The sequence below is a fragment of the Candoia aspera genome, chromosome 5 (genome assembly GCF_035149785.1).
Source record: "Candoia aspera isolate rCanAsp1 chromosome 5, rCanAsp1.hap2, whole genome shotgun sequence".
In the NCBI taxonomy this organism is placed as follows: domain Eukaryota; kingdom Metazoa; phylum Chordata; class Lepidosauria; order Squamata; family Boidae; genus Candoia; species Candoia aspera.
In genome coordinates, this window is record NC_086157.1 from 82,303,698 (window position 1) to 82,325,490 (window position 21,793).

Sequence of the window (21,793 nt, forward strand, 5' to 3'; positions counted from 1 at the left end):
TTGCCAAAGAAATCGATTTCAACATGTATTCAATCGATTCCAGCTTCGCCTCTATCACTCTTATCCTTTCGGGCGTGACAGCTTCTTCCTGTCGCTGAGCCTCGGGCTGTCATCCCGCCACCACCGTTGTAGACTCCACTTCAGGAGTCAGGGGGTAATGGAGTCTCCAAGACATGTGAGACGTCCCCGGTCGGGGTTCCCCCATCATATCCCACATCATCTCCAGAGGAGGGGAGCCAGTTGTTACGGGTTGTTGCGTTTCTCCCCCCTCCACTGATGCACCCAACTCCGGGCTGGAGATGGAATCCCCCGGGTAGCGGGCGAGGTGAGAAGGGAGGGGGCTCGGATCCCGGCTTGGGAATGCCGACTTGAGGAGCTGTCTAGTCGCTTCTCCGAACCCTGTGGACTCCTGTTTCGAATCTTCCATTGCTAACTTCTTCTTTCGCAAGAAAATTTCTTGGTAGAGACTAGCGAGGTATTTTAAAGTGATTCTCAGCTTTATGTAATGAATGCCTCTCCCAATAAAGTACTCAGACTCAAAAGCAAAGTTTAAGTTCTGATTTTATTAAGGGTAGAGTGCAAACACAAAGAAAGCTGAGAATGAGAAAAGCATGCCTAAAATCAAACTAAATAGCCCCGTTACAAAGAGTCCCACCCCCCCTTCAATCGTCTCAAATTCACATTCCCAGGTGCTCCTAACGAGTTCTGCTGATCAACAGGCAAAAAGACCTTGACACAAAAAGATAACCCAAACACATTCCTGCTTAGCGCAGAGAGATATAGCACTCGGTGCAAGGTTTATCAGCAGTTCCCGCCCAGCTAGGAACGCGCGTCAGCGCTCTGGCATGCAAACCGTTACGATGTACAGACACAGCGAAACAATGAACATGACAGCTTGGGTAATCTGTTTGACTCCATGGACAGGATCTTCAGCCAATAATTAAATAATTAAATACTTTTGTTACTGAGTGGCTTTGTATGGGGGCTATACCTAACTCTGCTCTTACTGCTCGAGTTGGTGTTGACTTATCCACCCCCAAGATGCATTTCAGAAAAGAGAACTGTATCCGTTCGAACAAAGGGACATTTAAGTGACCCCACAATTCTGTACCATATGTGATCATTGGAATAATTTTACTGTTATATACTTTTAGATCTTCTTCCCCCTGAATTATTTAAAGGATACATTAATTGGTGGGCTCCCCTACTTGCAGGCTTATTTACCCACATAAACAACTCCTGCCAAATTCCAGCTGGTTGGGAGCTCTCTATCATGATCCCATCTATAAAAAGGGGGATAAGGGTGACCCCTCTAATTATCAATCAATCAGTCTAATTGATATTGAAGCTAAATTGTATGCTAAATATCTTTTATATAAGATGGAGGATTGGGTGATTGAAAAGGACCTGCTACCCAAAGAGCAAGCTGGTTTTAGACACTGATGATTGTTTTATCTTACACAACTTAATAGACAAATACACAGCTAATGGGAATCAACTGTATACAACTTTCATTGATCTTAGTGCAGCATTTGACTCAATAAACAGGGACCTCCTTTGGAAGAAATTAACAGATATGGATGGAACCTAGACTCCTCTCTCTAATTAAGACATTATATTCAAATTCCTGCCTAAGGGTATGTACTGAAGCAAATGGTTCCTTAACAGGGACTATTAATACTCACAAAGGCGTCAGACAAGGATGCATACTGGCCCCTATTTTGTTTAATTTATATATACGTGACATCTCAAAGTTTTTATATTTAATGGATACACATATGCCTAAAATAAAAAATAAACATGTAAATATACTGCTTTACGCAGATGATATGGTACCGATGTCACATACCCAAGTAGGAATGAGAAGACTGCTACAAATGATTAGCATGTGTTGCACACATCAACAAATCTAAGACTAAGGTTGTTGTTTTTGGGAAGAGGAGGATCAGGTATAACTGGACCCTGGACAGGGAACATATAGGCCAGATTAAGTCCTATCTATACCTAGGGCTAGTTTTTACTGAAACTGGATCATGACTCCCTCATTTCAAGAGGAGTTCCCTAAAGGCTACAGCTTGTGCCAACTCCTTAAGGCAGCTAATCAACCACAGCTACCCAGGATCGTTAAGAGATGAAAGAGAAAAAAACAAAAAGATGAATGGAACAAACCACACTTCTGAACTTTTAAAATAAGTCTCAGATATGAATTTTTAAAAAGTCTTGGCCTGGCCCTGATCGAAACATCCATATATGATTTTATCAAGAGACAAAGAGTATGGCAAAAACACTGATTGGCACATATTATAAAATGATATACAAGTGTAAGAAGGAATGAAGGAGAATGACTTACAATGTACTGTAACTGTAGTGGAATCCATCAAACTTTCATCAGTCAGAGAACATCTGTATTCCCCTGTTGCATTTCTTCTTACATCGGTCAGTATATAAAGACTGGAACTTTGAATTGGTTCAGGCTCTCCCTTAAAAAAAAGGTTGAATGGAAAAGTTTGTAATATAGGAAAACAAGATGTCTGTTTATGTTTTCTGTAGAAGTTTACTTATGCTTTCAGATTTTTTTGTGTTACTGTGAGTCTCTTACTCCAGTCATCTTGCTAACTTTTAAGTACAATTTATGATGTCACAGAGTGCACTAGTACAAATTTAAAAAGTAAAACTGAATGAAATTTAGAGGAGAACTAAAAATAACTGGGAGGTAGGAATGGAAAGATGTGGGACTGATTAATTAAACAAGTGATACAAAAACAGAATAGCATGAAAAAGACACCCTCCTGTCTAAACCAAATTGTCCCTCCCCCAAGATTTAGGCTTTACAGATAGGCAACACTTACAGGGATGAAAAATAAGAACTCCTGAGGTGGAGGATTACCATTTCCTGAACATTTTAGGGTAATGTTGTCACCTTCCTTAATGGTATTTCTCTCTGAAAGGATCTCAATCTGAACCTTTTCTGTGGGATCTGTAAAGGAACATCAACCAGTTAATAATCTGACTCTTTCCCAAATACATCAGAGAGGGTAACATAAATCTGTATGAAGCAAGGGCAGTGAAGCTATATGCATCAAGAACTTTATGCCAAATAAAGAATGCTGGGGCTAGCTTTAGGTCACCTTGGCAAAATATGTGGTGGTCATAACTGGCAAATCACCTGTTTGCTTGACAGTCTTGATTCAGCCCTTCTACATTTCCTCTCCAAATGGTGCGAACAAGTCTTATATTACCACCACCTGTTTAGCAGTTGCATATACAGCATACATGTGAAACATCACTGAAGAACCTTACTGCATTTCAGAATCTTGGAAGGAAAGATTCATATATAGCCTTTATTTTTGGTGACTTTGAGTCAGTGTTGACCCTTGGGATTGCCTGGACAAGTTCCCGCAATCTCCTTGGCAAGATTTCAGAAATGGTTTGCCATTGCCTTCTTCCTAGGGCTGAGAGAGAACGATTGGCCCAAGGTCACCCAGCTGGCTTTGTGTCTTAGATGGGACTAGAACTCACAGTCTCCTGATTTCTAAACTGGTGCCTTAACCACTAGACCAAACTGGCTCTCCAATATATAGCTACTTATGATTTAATACATTTTAGTTTTGTAGAATGTGGCTGTACCAATTTTTTAACTGAATTTAAATTACCCTGTTTCCACATTAACTTGTACACCTTTTAAAAATCTGTATAAAAACTGCATATATATGGTTGATATAATGCACTTGGAAATGATTTTTATGGATATGGGCATTTTCATGCACATTTTTAGACATATATAGTTTTGCATAAATGTTGCATTCCATTATTGGAAACCTGATAAAACTGAAACAATTTCAGTGTACTGTCAAGAAAGAAAACATACAGTCCTTTAAAACATGAATAAAATAAATGTATCTCCCACCTCTGTAAATCAATGACCTTTTCAATAGTAAAAACAGCAGCTGTTCTACACAAATAATAGTTAAATTGCTTTCATCTTTCAGGTTTTATTTTAAAAGTATCTGAACAATGTATGATTATCAGTGCTATAAATAAATTAAATACTTTGCATATGGGCCAAGACAAAGATTTTCAGGATCAATAATGTTGCAAACAAAAATGAAAATGAAAACTTCAAATACAGAAAGACTGAAATATTAACCACATTCAAGCTAACACACACACGAGCATACTTTGTCTGAAGTTACAGCTTCAACAAAGAAAATCAAATAAATCACATTATAAGTTAATCTGCTCTTTAAAAAGCTTCTAGATTCAGTAGGTGCTTGGTGGCAACCTAATTTTCCTTTAGTCAATTGAGAATGTGTTATATAAATGAACAAAACCTAGAATAGGGCAAATTACACATAGTTTTTAACTTGGGTTTTGCCAGCCATCATGAACACTGCTAAGTATTTTAGGAGCTGAAGTTACATATCTGGATAATACCCAGTTTGGGAAAAGCTACTCAGACACATATATACATGGGAGGAAAGTCCATTACCCAGCATCTAGTTGTGTAGGTAGTTTCCGCTCTAAGTCAAATATTAGGAAGCACAAGTGTACGGCATATTTAACTCTTGCTTCTTAAAGAAATAAATGTTTTTTTCTGAAAAGGGGAAGGACAAGACATTGCAAACAAATGTGTGTACATATTATGGTTGTCTGATTGATGGAAATTGCATTATTTGTGCAAAACCTATCTTAAGAAGTTATTTATTGTTAGCTTTTTAATGTTGTAAACCATTCATGAACTTACAGTAAATGTCAAACACCGCTGATTCTGATCGTATTATCTCTTGTCCAGTTGGCCCCAAATATGTCACTGTGCAGGTGAACTGTGCACCAGTGTCATCCTTTATTGGCTTATATTTTAGGGAAGATTTGATGGTGTAGAGTCCACTGGCTTTATCTACATCTTGTTGTTCATTTATGACAACAGCTTTTAAAAGAAAAAGCATGATTTTTATAAGGTTAAGGATATTTGCAAACATACAATAAAAATTCTACATATACATATAGAAAAGGCTTTATTCAATAGTGATTCAATTTAAGATTTCCAAATGGAAGACTGACTTTGTGTAAGTCTCATCCTAAATTTATTCATTTAAACAATTTAGACAGTGACAGTTGTGACTCAGGGTGGACAACAAAAGATTAAGATGTAAAACTAAATATATCAGATAAAAACATAAAATAATAATATGGAACTGTATGGTTAGACCCCTAAACAATCCAGTTTTAATCCATACAGACAACAGGCTGGTTTAATCTCCCAGACCAAGTGCTTGAAGCTCTTTAATGCATTATGAAAGACTAGAAGGGTAAGGGCCATACAGACCTCTGGAGGGATGCTCATTCATAGGGCAGGTACTACAACAGAGAAGGCATGGCTTCTAGGCCTCACAAGATGACATTTCCTAATGGAATGACCTGAAGCATGCAGACCGTGCTGGTTCTGGTGGGCATTTATTGGCTGGGTTATTACTGGTAGCTTATAAATTAAGCATCATATTATTGTTCTTCTTAGTATTTGAGAGGAAGTGACTGGCCCCAGGTCAGCCAGCTGGCTTTTGGGCCTAAGGAGGACTAGAACTCAAGGCTCCTCATCCAACACTTAACCATTACACTATGTTGGCTCTTAGAGTAGACATTAATAACAATACTTTTAAATAACTACTTTAAGTTGCGTCAATAATTACTAGAGAAAATGTGTCAAAAGAGTACAACAAAATCCAACCAATTTTTTTAGTATGTTAATTGCAGCATTGTTAACAAGGCTAATGATATCCATGCTTAGAATAATCTTAGTTCAAAATGATATCTGAAGATACATATGCATGCATGCAGTAATATGCAGATACTTTTCAAAAACCTACCTTCTTCAGTATGTTGCAAAATAGCTCCATTCTTGAACCATGTTATGTTTCCGGCTGGATAACCATCTTTTGTAATGCATTCCCCAAGCTAAGAATTCAAATATATGATTTGGTTATGAATTTCAGCTTACTGGAGATTGCATATTCCTTTATTCATACAGGTAGTCCTCACTTAACGATCATTTGTTCAATGACTGTTCAAAGTTACAACAGCACTGAACTAATGGTACTTATGCCGGGTCCTTGAAGTTATGGCCATTTCAGTGCCCCTGTGGTCATGTGATCAGAATTAGGGTGCTTGGCAGCCTGCCTGCATTTATGACCGCAAGGTGCACAGGAAGAGCAGAGAAGTTTCAACTTTCCCTCATTCACCTATCTCCTCATCTCTGCTCTGTACTCTGCCACGCTTGCTGCCCAGGACCAAGGGCCAGGCTGGGTGCGCTTTATCAGTAGCAGGAGGAAGAAGATGGCAAAGGTAAGCTGGTGGCATCAGGGGCAGTGGAGTACAGCATGGCAAGGTGGCAGAGTGCAGGGTGGTAGGGGCAGCAGAGCACAGGGCAGCAGGGATAGCAGAATGCCGGCCAACCAAAAGGGTAGAGTTGGGAGGAAAGAGACAGGTGGGGGAGTTGAAGCGGAGGTGAACATGGAAGGGCAGGAGAAGTGTGAAGTCCTGGCCTAACAACCATAATTGGGACTACTGAAATTGCCATTGCTAAGTGGTGTGGTCATGTGATGTTTCACCTAATGACCACCTTGCTTAGAGATGAAAATTCCAGTCCCAATTAGGGTCGTTAAGCAAGGACTACCTGTATATTTAAAGTTATTATTTCCAACCCATCTACTCTTCTATACCATTATAAAGGAAGCTTTCCTCATAACTAAGGACAGTAGTAACTCTGCTGCAGATGACATGATTTTTTGCATTAACAATTCCTATATACTAGAATAGGATTCACACGAAAGTTCTCTGCTCTTCCTTATCTGAGCTGTCTGGATTGAGAAATCACATTTTATTTATTTCCCATTTGATTTTAGTAATAAAAGGGATATGAGGAAAATAAAAGAGGAAATAAAATTCCTCTGAGTCTCTAGTGGTTCCTAACTCCCAGGATCCCTCCCCACCCCTTGTGATTTGGCTGATGTTGATCAGATGCGCAAAATAATCTGATCTTGAAATATTTGATCTCAGAACCATTGGTATATTGAGATACCAATGGTTTATAATAAACGTATCTCTGATGGGAAGAAAATATTCATTTCTTTCTTTTTTTACTCTCTCTCTTTAAATTCCTATGAAAAATATAGGTTGTCTGAGTCTTCCCCCCTTTTATGGACTGAAGCGTCTCTTTTGAAACAGCCCCTTTTCTATTCTACTTTCCTAGACATTCTATAACAACAGATCAGTTTAAAGGTATTTAACAGGAAAAATGTTCACTTACCATTTTTAGCTGCTCGGTTTCTAGAAACTCTGCTTGACTTACAATTTCAGGCTGTGATGGCTGCTCTGTTGTTTTTTTTTAAGTGAAAGAACAAAATGATAAAGACTTGGTTATATTTCAACTTTCAGATATTTGGGCTTGATTCACATACAGTTAGTCCTTGCTGAATGACTGCCCTGTTTAGTGACCATTCGAAGTTACAACAGCACTGAAAAAGTAACTTTACAACTGGTCTTCGCACTTAATGACCGTCACAGCAACCCTGTGGTCACGTGATTAAGATCAGGGACTTTACTACCATAGCAGTGTGCCACATCATGTGATCGCCATTTGTGCACTTCACAGCCAGCTTCCAACAAGCAGAGTCAATGGAGAAGCCAGCAGTAAAATAGCAAGTCGCACTCATGTGATGTCTCGCTTAACAACCACAGGTGATTTGCTTAACAACCACGGCAGAAGTGAGGTCATAAGTCCATTGCAGTCATGTAATGTCCTACTTCCTGTGTCGCTTAGCAAAAGAGTTGCCTGTCCCAAGTGTGGCGATTAAGTGAGGACTACCTATATGCAGATTTTTCAACATGGAGGGAATCAGATCATGTGAGAAACTGAAAAATTCATTGTAATATATGTATATTTTGCTATTATTTACAAAGAAGCAGAATGATTGGTTTGGAAATTGTGGAGAAGAAAAACATTGTTTTGATGTTACCAGGTTGGAATGATGGCAAAGTGCTATCCAATATAGAAACTGAGGGCAGCTGCATGATTGAAGTAGAATTGCAGAAAGCACATATTTGTGGAAAACCATTAAATCAATTCTTAGTATCTTTTGTTACAAGGACCCTGGACTTACAAAACACATTCCTCCCTCTTTTAAGACACAATTGCAATAGGCTCAATGACTAACATCTTGATAAAAAAAAAAAACCAAAGGGCTTTTAGCTTCCAAATGCTAGTTGTGTGGGCACTGATATATTATAGTTACTTGCTATGGTCAGATTGTAATCGACAGCCTGAACATAACATAAGGACAAGCTTGCAGGGTTTGTCTCAAGTACAGTGCTGCAGTACATAGGCTACAATAAACATTTTCTGTAGCACAACACTGAGTAGAATAGGATGATACATCTTTTTTATTTTCTCTTTTAAAACCATCACACACACAGAAGTGTGCCACATAAAATAGATTTCCCCGGGACATCCAGTAATCAACACTGATTCTACCTCACCAAACTTCTACAGTTTCTTCATTGGAAAGACACATTAAAGGAAATTATCCTCTTGACACCATATACTTGGTTTCATAATGCCTTTGACAAAAGGTCCATCAAAGGTCCTTATGCAAACTTACTGATCATTGGATAAGAGGACATGTTCTTTTATGAATTGCTAATTGATTAAAAAAAAAACAGAAAACAAAGGGTAGGAATAAATGGACCATTTTTTCCAATAAAGAGAATATGTGTTGGGACTAGTACCTTTTAACTTGTTTATAAATTATCTTGATTTAGGGGTAAGCAGTGAGCTGGCAAGTTTGTGGGTGATACCAAATTTTTGGGGTGATGATAACCAAACAAGATTGTAAAGCTCTCTAAAATGGTATTTCTAAACTGGATGGTCAACCAAATTGCAAAAGAAGTATACTTCAAAAGAAGAATAAAGCAATGGATGTTGGGGTTCAAACGATACACTGATGGGATCTAAGCTATCTGTAACTAACCAGAAAAAAAGGTCTATAAGTTGTAAATATATCCATATGTCAACACAATATGCAGCAGTTCAGAAAAAAGCAAATTCAGCCCCAGAAATCAACACTAAAGGGCCTGAAAATAAAACTGTCAATATTATAATGCACTTCATCCATGTCCTGCTTATGAAAAGCCTAGAGACATCTGTTTGGCAAATTTTGAGAAACAAAATGCTCAATTAAAATGGATCTAAACCTGATTTGCAGGGCTATTCTGATATTCCCATGGTAAATTAACCCCACAAAAACTGAAAATAGGTTGGAGATTAATGGAACAATTATTTTATTTATTTATTTATTTATTTATTCGATTTCTATAGCTGCCCTTCTCAGCAAGTGACTCAGAGCAGCTTACAACAATAAAAACTATAAAACAATTAAAACAATTTCAATTAAAAACAATTAAATTACAAAATAAATATACATGGCCACCAAGTAAGCAGTGCATAGATGTTAAAATAACCAAGAAATGGGACCATTCACATGTTCAGGGCCCCAGACCTGGGCACATAATGAGGTCTTCACAGCTTTACAAAAGGCCAACAGGGTCGGGAACATCCTAATCTCTGTAGGGATAATATTCTAGAGGGCAGGTGCTATGGCTGAACAGGCACTCCTTCTAGTTCCTGCCAACTGACGTTCCTTGGCTGACAGGGCCCGCAGCATACCCAACTTACTAGATCAAATTGGGCAGGCAGAAACAACTGGGAGAAGATGGTCCCTTAAGTAACCTGGTCCCAAGCCATGAAGGGCTTTAAAGGTGACAACCAGCACCTTGAATTGCACCCGGAAGCATACCGTCAATCAATGCAGCTCACATAGCAGTGGTGTTACGTGCATCGAATATCCAACTCCATTTACTACCCACACAGCCACATTCTGCACCAGTTGAAGCTTCCGAATGCTCTTCAAGGGCAGCCCCATGTACAGTGCATTGCAGTAATCCAGACGGGAGGTCATGAGGGCATGAGTGACTTGAGCAGAGTCTCTCGGTCCAGGAATGGGCGCAACTCGCACACAACCCGAAGGTGTGCAAAGGCCCTCCTAGCCACAGCTGCCACCTGCTCTTCCAGCAGGAGCCGTGAGTCTACGATGACCCCCAGATTGTGCACTGGGTCCGTCTGGGGCAGTGCAACCCTGTCCAGGGCCAAAGATGGAAAAACTTTGTCACCGGAAGGCCCAAATACCCAAAGTCACCCAGTCTTGCTTGGGTTGAGTCAAAGCCCATTGCACCCCATCCAGGTCCTTACAGACTCCAGGCACTGGGACATCCACGGCATCACTCAGGCAGCCAGGGGTAGAGATATAAAGCTGGGTATCATCAGCATATTGGTGATATCTCACCCCAAACCATCGGATCACCTCCCCCAGCAGCCTCATATAGATGTTAAATAGAAGAGGGGAGAGAACCAAGCCCTGAGGCACCCCACAAAGTAGGGGACATGCATGGGACCTCTCCCCCCCATAAACACCAACTGGAACTGACCCTGAAGGAAGAGAACCAGCACAACACTGTGCTGCCTACCCCCAACTCCCGAAGCCAGTCCAGAAGGATACCACGATCAGTGGTATCGAAGGCCGCTGAGAGGTCAAGAAGAGCAAGGATGGTCACACTGCCCCCCTCTCGCTCCCGCCAGAGGTAATCTAAGAGTGCGATCAATGCCGTCTCCATCCTGTAACCTGGCCTGAACCCTGACTGAAAAGGGTCCAGAAAATCCACTTCATCCAGGCTCCTCTGCAGCTGCCACATGACCACTCTCTCCACAAACTTCCCTAGGAAGGGGAGGTTGGAGACTGAATGAAACCTATCTAGGCTGGTTGGGTCAAGTGATGGCCCCTTGAGGAGAGGATGCACCACCACCTCCGTAACAGCTGATGGCACCACCCACTCTCTCAAGGAATTAACTACCGCCCAGACCCAATCACATGCCCCCTCACGGGCAGCCTTGACCAACCAGAAGGGGCACGGATCTAATATAAAGGTGGCTGAACTAGCAGCTGTGAGGGCTCGGTCCACTTCCTCAGGTACAACCGGATCAAACTCCCCCCCAGATAACCATGCCAGACTTTGCCTCCGTAGTCTCCACTGGCACAGCCTTATAACACTACATCTATTCTCTCTTGCACTAAATTGACAGTAGGATTGATTCCTGAAAAAGATTTCTCCCCATGATCACCCCCCCTCTTGCTTCATAGATCAGAGATTTAGTTTTTCAGTGCTATATGATAAGAAAGGGGCACACCTTCTTACCACCCAGCATGGAAATGCAGCAAACAAAATATGAATCCATTATTGTTCCACAATAGTTTTTAGAGGAAAACTTTCACAAAGTTTTCACAAAACTATTTTTATACTCACAAAGAGTGAGTATAAAAACAACCTCTATATAGCTTTTTTATATACCTCCCTGATGCAAATTCCGATTATAGTACAAAAGACGCAGATTAATGTTTGCAGTTATACACGTTTATATGTATTTTTAAACTTATAAGAATTTCCACAACTGGGGTTTTAATTTGAGGGAAGGAAAACTTAAAATTTGTTCTGGCAGAAACGCTGAATCTTTTCAAATGTGATCACTCAAAAAGTGAATGTTTAACAAAGAAACCTTATACTGGGGAACAGGTTGGGTTGCAGTTTGTGTGCTCTTCCCCACAGCCCTTAAGGTTTAACTACTGAGTCTTTAGAACAGTGTTTCTCAACTTTGGCAACTTTAACGCTGGCTGGGGAATTCTGGGAGTTGAAGTCCATGTATCTTAAAGTTGCCAAGGCTGAGAAACACTGCATTAGACCATCCTTTCCCAGGTTGATGTTCTCCAGATGGGAGTTACTGAAGATCTCAGAATTCTAATTGACCATTGCTTCAGGGAGTGTTCAGCCTCTCATTCTGGAACGCACCATTCTGGACAAGCACGGCAACCATAGGAAAAATGTTCCATGAAGTGAGATGCGGAAAATTGCAATTCAACAATATCTAGAGTATCACAAAATAGCCAGGACAGAAGTTCAATCTGATTTAAATTAACTTAACTACAAGTACTATGATTACTTTCCATGTAATTTTTAATTTAGGTCACAAGACAAATTACAATTCAGCAGCGATTTTTGAAGAGAGCCTTGATGTCATCCTTCTGTTAGAGAAATTAAGTGGTACTTACTGAAAACTTTGACAAGTGTGGCCTCTTCAAAGATATTGTCTTCAGTTACAAGCATGCATACAAATTTCTTTTCATCTCCAATTCTTGCATTATTAATGGAGAGGGTATAATTTTCAGAAAGACTTATTCGGTCTTTGTATTCTGGTACATTGTCGTACTGTACATTTGGTTTTTTTGCAGATCGGAATGCAATAAACTCTGAAGCGGTGTTTGCAATTTCCTAGATGGGGAAAATATTTATTTATTTCTTATTAGTTTTTTATCAAATTTATATGGCATTACACTCACACACAGTGACTCTGGAAGTATTAAATCAAGCTCTCTCCTCTCTCTTTCTCTCTCTCAAATGTTTTTATATAATTTCAATAATTCAGAGCTTAAATGGCTATTATTTGTGCCCTTCATATATAATACTTTATATTTACACAATACAAATTATGAACAAATAAAATATATTCAATTTTTCAAGGCAGTTGAATCAATCTTTTATTTAAGTACATCTCTGGGAAATTATTCAAGTAGAATATAAAGATTTGACTATTGTGGAACCCAGCTTTTCCCAGCCTGGGTTCCTACAAATATGTAGACCAATTTCCAGAATTCTCAGCAGTGGCCACATTGGCTCAGATTGTGGAGGAACGTCATAAGAAAATTCAAATTACAAAGCTTATGAGTTTGCAAGGCATTGACAATACAGCATGTCATTCAAAATATGAAAAAACCTGTGGAGCACAATAAATCAGCAGTTCTTAAACTGTTTGACTCAACCTTTTTCCCAGTCTTGAATAATGTCATTAGCCCTCCCCCTCAAAGAAACCCCAAACTCTGTTGTTTTACACAAACATCTTGGCAGCAGTAGTATATTACTGTCATGATATGCCCAAATTATCCCCTTAGAGTAATAATCCTGAGTTTAAGAACCACTGTAATAAATTAAGGAGTGTTTCTTGATCTATTCTTATATATCAATCCCAAAAGCTTTAAGTGAAATCACGAAATATATGTATGTTGCTTTCAGGCTCGCAACTAGGGTCTGTGTCACCCAGGGCAAACATGGATTCCGCGCCCCCCCATGGGTTGGTGAGGGAGGTGTTAGCAAGTTTTATTGTGGGAATTATTATAAGTGCCAGGAAACATTCAGTATACAAATACTATTTTGTTATTTTGGTGCCCCCCAGTGCAGCGCCCGGGTCACATGCCCCACTTGCCCCCCCAGTTGTGGCCCTGGTTGCTTTGTAAGTAGCATAATTTAGCATAAATAGCAAAGAATGTGTATGAAGCACTACAAAGTACTTGCAATTGTGGGAAGTATGGAAACAAGGAATGTTTCTGAAACAGTTCTCCTAAACCAAGTTCAGAAATACACATTGGAACTCTTAAAGATTCTCAAATTGGAAATCAGTTTTGAATGTAAAGGTGGTGAACAACTGTCCAGAAGCTGAATATGACTTATAGATCTTTTGGATCTGACCTACTGCATCACTTTGTTTGTATTCTCATGTGGCAATTAGACACATGACGAAAGAATCAATTTCATGCAAATTGGAACTTTTTCTTCACAAGGCTAAAGATAGCGTGTGGGTGTACATGTGTGAGAGCACACACATCTGTACATTACAAATACATTGATATATTTATATATCTACATAGATGAACCAATTATATGCACATAATGATGGCAGTTGATATGGGGTTGACCCTTCCTGATCGTTTCTCATTACAGAATAAAGTTCTGGAAATCAGTTTTCTCAACCCCAATTCAAAAGCCCTGTGATGTATTTTTCCTGCTCAAAAAGAAAATAATTCCTAGTTTTCATACCTTTTTTCTCTTTTAGCAATTACTACATAGAAGTATATTAGCAAATCACAAGTGGAATAAAATTGCATTCACCGTCTTTGTGTGTAAATTTACACTATCTAGGTAGGCCAGGCTGGGGATTATGCTTCACAGAAGATTTGGGGAAAAGCAGGGATATATGAAAATCAAATCATAGACCAATTCTGCAGTATTATCTCCATAAAATAAGCTTATATGCCAAGTTGGGTAATCAGAACTAGGTACATATCCAGAGCTTAATTACATACTAAATACGATATTACCTGCAGCATCAGAGGCAAGTTGCTGCTCAGAATGTGTTGGGGAAACATACATGAAAAAAGTTAATGAAATCATATTTTCCTTGTGGCTCCCACAAACTTTTAGTTTAGTATTATTGTAACAAAATACTGGATTAAATAGATTTGATCTTATGCAGCAGGAATTAATCAGGAAATGTCCAGTTCTTAAGAAATAAAAATTACTAAACATCTGGAGATACTTTTAACTTGACGCACTCAAGATGCATTGAACTAAAATTAAATGTATCTTAAGGACCTCAGGCGGGGAAAGACTGATCTGGAATAAACACCTTGGTTTATTCCTGGTAAAGCCTACAGAACTTCCTGCCTTGTGCAATGAGTTACTATTGAATTTGTGCTATCCAATATTTTCTCTTGTTTTCTTGCATAGTTGGCAATAAGCGCTAAAGTAGCTGGAAAAAATTCCTAAGCAGTTGTATTCCAAGCTTGGGAAACTAAATTTTGCAGAAAAACAAATAATGTTTAAAGTGAAAAAAGGAAGTTAGTTACCATCATTCTCCGGCCCAGAAATAATCCAATCAGAACTGTTATATTCAGTAACCTAGAATTTGACTGGATGTGGTAATGGCAACAGAAAACTCTCTGCACATGTGGAAGATGTGTACAGGCACTTCCACAGAGAAGAGTCCTGAAGAATTGGTTGGAAGATTCATCAGGAGTTTGCTTCCTGTCACATTCGTCAGTAACTATTTACTGAAGTCTTATCTCTTGGCATTCTAGCACTTTCTTGTAGTAACAAGTAAAGGCTGACCTTTTTTTCCCCAAGCCTCTGTGTAGTACACATATACTTGCTTATATCAACTCAGATAAACACACACACACACTCAGAGAGAAAGAGAGAAATTCACCTCCGAACATTTCCTTACCAAAAAAAAAAAAAAATCACAAAATCCAGAAAACCTTTCTTTCTTTGTCGCTACAGAAAGCTATAACTGGATTTTTGGTGGTGGTTGTTATTGCTAATAGTAAGTAGACTGGGCTATTTATTCTGTAGTGCTTTCTACAGGCTAGGCTCAGCTCATCCCTTTCCTATATGAGATTAGGGAACAACCTCAGCAATTTTTATCAACATTCTGTTGGACCTGCATTTGGTTTCCTTTATGCAGACTGTGCGCTTTCAGACACAGTATGACACACAACTATTGATTCTATGAACTTGCTTCATGTTGCTATAGTGAACATGAAAAACAGCAGTGTATGAAACAGTCTGAGTGTAATAAAAATATAGCAATAGGCTTTTTACCACAATGAAACACTTTGTTTAACAAGTATGCAATCTGTTTCAAAATGACTGAACAAATTATTATGGTTCTTTTATCCTAATGAACACTAAGAGAAGTGCCATATTCTTAATAAGCTTCTGCATAAAAATACCAAAGGACTTATTTAAACTACACATTTAACACATAATTTCAAAGACATGCTTTTGAATAATATTTTCATTAGTCCCACAAACTTGCTCCCACATTGCAATAACAGAAATAATTCAAGATAATTTATACTTACATATTTCCATTTTGCAAACATAAGACCATTAGGAACTTCTACATGGCAAGGCAAAATAATGGTGTCCCCATATACTGTGTTTACTGTATATAATCCAAGTCCTATCAAAAATGAAAAGAAACAACTATTAATCACATATTATTGTAATTTTCTATGTCTTAGCTAAAATGTGTGTACAACTGAAACAGATTTTCAAAATTCAGTAAATAATTAAAACTAGCTCATGTCACATTAAATATTTGTTGTCTTTCGTTCACCATGGTTCAAAATTAAGCTGTGAGACAAAGTTGGCAAAATCCCTCTGACAGCAATTTTAGAAGAACAGTGAGTTTCACAGTTTGTGGAACATCCAACACAAGTCTGTAATTTGCAGCATTTGCATAATTATATCTTCACATGCGTGCTATGATTTGCCCCCTCTTTCTCCACCCCAGTGGGCATGCCACTGCAGAGCACATTGTGTCTAGCTAAATGACATGCTGTAGTAGTATATGATTCTTTCTTATTAGTCAGTGGAATAATTGATTGTCCTAAAGTATTGTGATATATCATTTGTTAATTAGAGAATGGCCAAAGAAGAGAAAAAGTTTCAGTGCTAGCATACAGCATTCCCAGGTGAATTCTGGGTTCTGAGAGGTACAGCACTACCAGTGACCTAACTTAATCTCCGTAGTGTGGTAGGATACTTGGAAGTTTTAAGTAATTTGGAAAATAACATAGGTTGGATTCTCAAAAGGGATTGTGAGGTATGTGAGGAAGTGAAGCTAAGACTGCTGTCTGTGCTTGCATGGACAGACTGCACCCCCACTTCCCCAAGGCTAGGCTCAGCTCATCCTTTTCCCCAAAAGGCCATAAAAGTTTATAGCCTCGGAAACCTGAGAGGAGATGGGAGCCACACTCCGGTGTTTTGGGGAATGTGCCAATGTCCATAGACAGCCATACCCCACCCATGCCCTCAGCCTACAAAAGGGAAAGCTAATACAGTGTGGTGTGGGTGTTTAGGAGAAAAGGAAATAAGGAGAAGGCAGCAAGTGGACGAGGAGGGGGCGGAAGTGACATCTGGTAATTGCAACTATTACAGGCAAGCAAGAGGGCTGTCAGTCAACTGCCAGGAGCACAAGCTACGGTAAGCAGCACTTCTTGGTGTGATTCCTGCCTGGAGCTTGGCTTGGAAGCTCAGCTGGACTGCTCAAAAGCAACACTATTTAGAAGTAGAGCTTGGAACTTGGCCTAGAGCTTGGTAACAACCAAAAGAAGAGCAATCACACTCAGACAGCACCTAATCTGAACAAGTACAAGAACTTTTGGAGGGAGGCAAAGGCTGTGTGCCACTTCAGAAACTTAAAGATATTTACCTGTTGTTAAGGACTGCGCATCAAAGAATTATTTATTTATGTGGCTATATCAACTTGCAAAGCCTAGGAATATGGAGTTAACCCAAGGCACCAACCAATTACCGGGGAAGATGCGTGCTACAATAAAGCATTGTATACATTTATCTTCTACATTGTGGTGTGTCCAGTACTTGGAAAACAGAGAACCCTCACAAACTAGATTTTTGGATCCAAGTTTAATCATATCAATTATTTTCTTTAATTACAAATAAATCTGAATCCAATCTTTTATCCCTGAGAGCCAAATTTTGACTTCTAATAATAACAACAACATCCTTCCTCAACCTCAGGAGTAAATCAAAACATTGTAATATTTTCATCCTAACATTTACTTCCTGGTACAGCATATGATCTGCAATCTGTTCAGTTAAAATAGATACTACACAATAGCTTGATCATTTTGTACTCAAAACAAATGGTCATAAACTCCTTCAGTGAGAACAGTTCTTTTTCAGTATTTAACAATTTTTTGAGATAATTTGATTTTTAACTCTTATATCTAAAGTTTTTGTTGTTTATTTGTTTAGTGGCTTCCGACTCTTCGTGACTTCATGGACCAGCCCATGCCAGAGCTTCCTGTTGGTCGTCAACACCCCCAACTCCCCCAAGGATGAATCCATCACCTCTAGAATATCATCTATCCATCTTGCCCTTGGTCGGCCCCTCTTCCTTTTGCCCTCCACTCTCCCTAGCATCAACATCTTCTCCAGGCTGTCCTCATTATGTGGCCAAAGTATTTCAGTTTTGCCTTGAATATCATTCCCTCAAGTGAGCAGTCTGGCTTTATTTCCTGGAGGATGGACTGGTTTGATTTTCTGGCAGTCCAAGGCACTCTCAGAATTTTCCTCCAACACCACAGTTCAAAAGCATCTATCTTCCTTCTCTCACCTTTCCTTATGGTCCAGCTCTCGCAGCCATATGTTACTACGGGGAACACCATTGCTTTAACTATGCGGGCCTTTGTTGTCAGTGTGATGTCTCTGCTCTTAACTATTTTACTGAGATTTGTCATTGCTTTTCTCCCAAGGATTAAACGTCTTCTGATTTCCTGACTGCAGTCAGCATCTGCAGTAATTTTCGCACCTAGAAATACAAAGTCTTTCACTGCTTCTACATTTTCTCCCTCTATTTGCCAGTTATCAATCAAGATTCCTCAAGCCCAGCATGTCACATGATGTGTTCCGTGTACAAGTTGAATAGGTAGGGTGAGAGTATACAGCCCTGCCGTACTCCTTTCTCAATCTTAAACCAGTCCGTTGTTCCGTGGTCTGTTTTAACTGTTGCTACTTGGTCGTTATACAGATTCTTCAGGAGGCAGACAAGATGACTTGGTATCCCCATACCACTAAGAACTTGCCACAATTTGTTATGGTCCACACAGTCAAAGGCTTTAAAATAGTCAATAAAACAGAAATAGATGTTTTTCTGAAACTCCCTGGCTTTTTCCATTATCCATTGGATATTGGCAATTTGGTCCCTAGTTCCTCTGCCTTTTCTAAACCCAGCTTGTACAACTGGCAATTCTCGCTCCATGAATTGCTGAAGTCTACCTTGCAGGATCTTGAGCATTACCTTACTGGCATGTGAAATGAGTGCCACTGTTTGTTAGTTTGAACATTCTTTAGTGTTTCCCTTTTTTGGTATGGGGATAGAAGTTGATTTTTTTCCAATTGGATGGCCATTCCTGTGTTTTCCAAATTTGCTGGCATATAGCATGCATTACCTTGACAGCATCATCTTGCAAGATTTTGAACAATTCAGCTGAGATGCCGTCGTCTCCTGCTGCCTTGTTATTAGCAATGCTTCTTAAGGCCTATTCAACCTCATTCTTCAGGATGTCTGGCTCTAGCTCACTGACCACACTGTCAAAGCTATCCCCAATATAGTTATCCTTCCTATACAGGTCTTCTGTATATTCTTGCCACCTTTTCTTGATCTCTTCTTCTTCTGTTAGGTCCTTGCCATCTTTCTTTTTGATCATACCCATTTTTGCCTGGAATTTAACTCCAATGTTTCTAATTTTCTGGAAGAGGTCTCTTGTCTTTCCTATTCTATTGTCTTCTTCCACTTCTGCACATTGCTTGTTTAAAAATAATTCCTTATCTCTTCTGGCTAACCTCTGGAATTTTGCATTTAATTGGGCATATCTCCCCCTATCACTGTTGCCTTTTGCTTTCCTTCTTTCTTGGGTTACTTCTAGTGTCTCAGCAGACAGCCATTTTGCCTTCTTGGTTTTCTTTCTTTGGGATGTATTTTGTTGCCACCTGAACAATGTTGCGAACTTCTGTCCAGAGTTCTTCCGGGACCCTATCTACTAAGTCCAGTCCCTTAAATCTATTCCGCATATTCCTTAGGAATATTAGTGAGCTCATATCTAGCTGATCTGTGGGTCTTCCCTAATCTCTTTAGTCTGATCCTAAATTGTGCAATAAGAAGTTCGTGATCTGAACTACAGTCAGCTCCAGGTCTTGTTTTTACTGACTGTATGGATGTCTGCCACCTTTGGCTGCAAAGGATGTAGTCAATCTGATTTCAGTGTTGTCCATCTGGTGAAGTCCATGTATAAAGCTGTCTCTTAGGTTGTTGGAAGAGAGTGTTTGTTATGCAGAGCGAATTGTCTTGGCAAAATTATGTAAGTCTATGTCCTGCTTCGTTTTGTTCTCCCAGGCCATGCTTACCTGTAATTCCAGGTGACATTTGACTGCCCACCTTAGCATTCCAGTCTCCCGTGATGAAAATAACATCTCTTTTAGGCCTATTGTCCAGTAGTGCTGCAGATCCTCATAGAACTGCTCTACTTCAGCTTCTTCAGCATCTGCGGTTGGGGCGTACATTTGGATCACTGTGATGTTAGATGGCTTGCCCTGAATTCAAATTGAGATCATTCTATCATTTTTTGGATTGTATCCAAGCACTGCTTTAGCCACTTTACTATTAATTATGAAGGCTACGCCATTTCTTCTGTGGTCCTCTTGTCCACAGTAGTAGATCTGGTGGGCATTTGATGTGGTGGCCCATTCCAGTCCATTTCAGTTCACTGACGCCCAAAGTGTCTATCTTTAATCTTGACATCTCACCAATAACCACATCCAATTTCCCTGGCTCATAGATCTTACATTCCAGGTTCCAATGGTGTGTTGATCCTTAGAACATCAGATTCGCCGTTCACCACCAGCACCGTCGGCTGCTAGCCGTCCTTTTCGCTTTGAGCTAGCTGCGTCATCACGTCTGGGGTTAGTTGAACTCATCCTCTGTTCCTCGCCAGTAGCATTTTGACCATCTTCCGACCTGGGAGTCTCATCTTCCGATGGTATACCGACATATCTCTGGTTGTACTGATCCATTTAGTTTTCACAGCAAGGATACTGGGATGGGTTGCCATTACCTTCCCCAAGGATTGCATTTAGTCTGACCTCTCTGTCATGACCTTCCCGTCTTGGGTGGCCCTTCACCGTTTAGCTCATGGCATCATTGAGGTGCTCAAGCTCCAGCACCATGACAAGGTAACGATCCTTTGCTGAAGATCCTTTGGCTTATTCTATCTAAAGTAGAATACCAGATAAAATATTTGCAAAGGCCTTTGGTCATATGGAGACTTTATCTCAGCATGATGGCTACAGTTTAATGTAAGATTTTGTGAAATACGATTTTCAGATCATACAAAAACATTTGTGAATAAGACTAAACCTTGTAGTTGATTAAGAATAATTGCATAGACAGGATGCAAATTATAAAGTACAGTAAATATTAGACTCTATAATAATTGGTAGTAATGCTACATTAATTGCACTCCTCTGGGAATGTCTTTCCATAACAGGTACCATATGGATGTCTTTCATATTAGAATTATGGAATTATGCAAATGGTTGTACACTGCACATGGATGCAATGGGTTGCGAAGCCTTGTTGGAAGTATATGAAGACCCTAGTAAATCATTTAGCAACAGCATACTTTCCACCTGTACAAACCTATTCTGTGCATTTCTGTTTTCTTGTATATTTTTTTTCTTATTTGATTTTTTTCCCTTTGCTTGACACTTTATCTCCTACTGTAAATACCTTTTCTCACCCTTACTTTCCTGAAATATCATGTATATTTAAATGAATATTATTTAATATTTATTTGCTTAACAACCACATGGTTCACTTAACGCTTGCGGTTATTCGTTTAATGGATGCTGCAAAAAGGTAGTAAAATTGGGTTGGATTCACTTAATGACTGCTTCACTTAGCAGTCCCATATGTGGTTGTTAAGCAAGGATTACCTGTAGTATACAACAAAATTAAGGCTTGCTGTTATTTTTTAAATAAATATGACCAAAGGTCATTGTCTTTTTCTAATCATTTTCCCCATCTCCATCACTTTCCCCATTTTGTGTTTTGGATATATTACTCCAAGACCCAAACAAGGAATATATTTGATATAGAGAATGAGAGATTTTTTTTTTCTGTCTCACAATTATCTATCTAGAGGGTATAGATGTTGAATAAGTTAGCTTATAGCTCATCCACCACAATCAGATTCAGTGAATACCCATCCCTCTT

The 21,793-nt window shown here is 39.3% G+C and overlaps 1 protein-coding gene across 4 annotated transcripts in view; it reads right to left on the bottom strand.

Annotated features, from left to right (window-relative positions):
• Window positions 1-21,793, bottom strand: part of ALCAM (activated leukocyte cell adhesion molecule) — a 154,039-nt gene that overhangs the window by 44,342 nt on the left and 87,904 nt on the right. For all 4 annotated transcript variants that reach the window (XM_063305588.1, XM_063305586.1, XM_063305587.1 and 1 more), the window contains exons 2-8: window positions 15,855-15,955; window positions 12,210-12,429; window positions 7,304-7,368; window positions 5,865-5,952; window positions 4,745-4,927; window positions 2,850-2,977; window positions 2,351-2,480 (exon numbers count right to left, since the gene is read on the bottom strand). In XM_063305588.1, coding sequence (XP_063161658.1) covers window positions 2,351-2,480; window positions 2,850-2,977; window positions 4,745-4,927; window positions 5,865-5,952; window positions 7,304-7,368; window positions 12,210-12,429; window positions 15,855-15,955 — 915 coding nt within the window. The remainder of the gene's footprint in view (window positions 1-2,350; window positions 2,481-2,849; window positions 2,978-4,744; window positions 4,928-5,864; window positions 5,953-7,303; window positions 7,369-12,209; window positions 12,430-15,854; window positions 15,956-21,793) is intronic.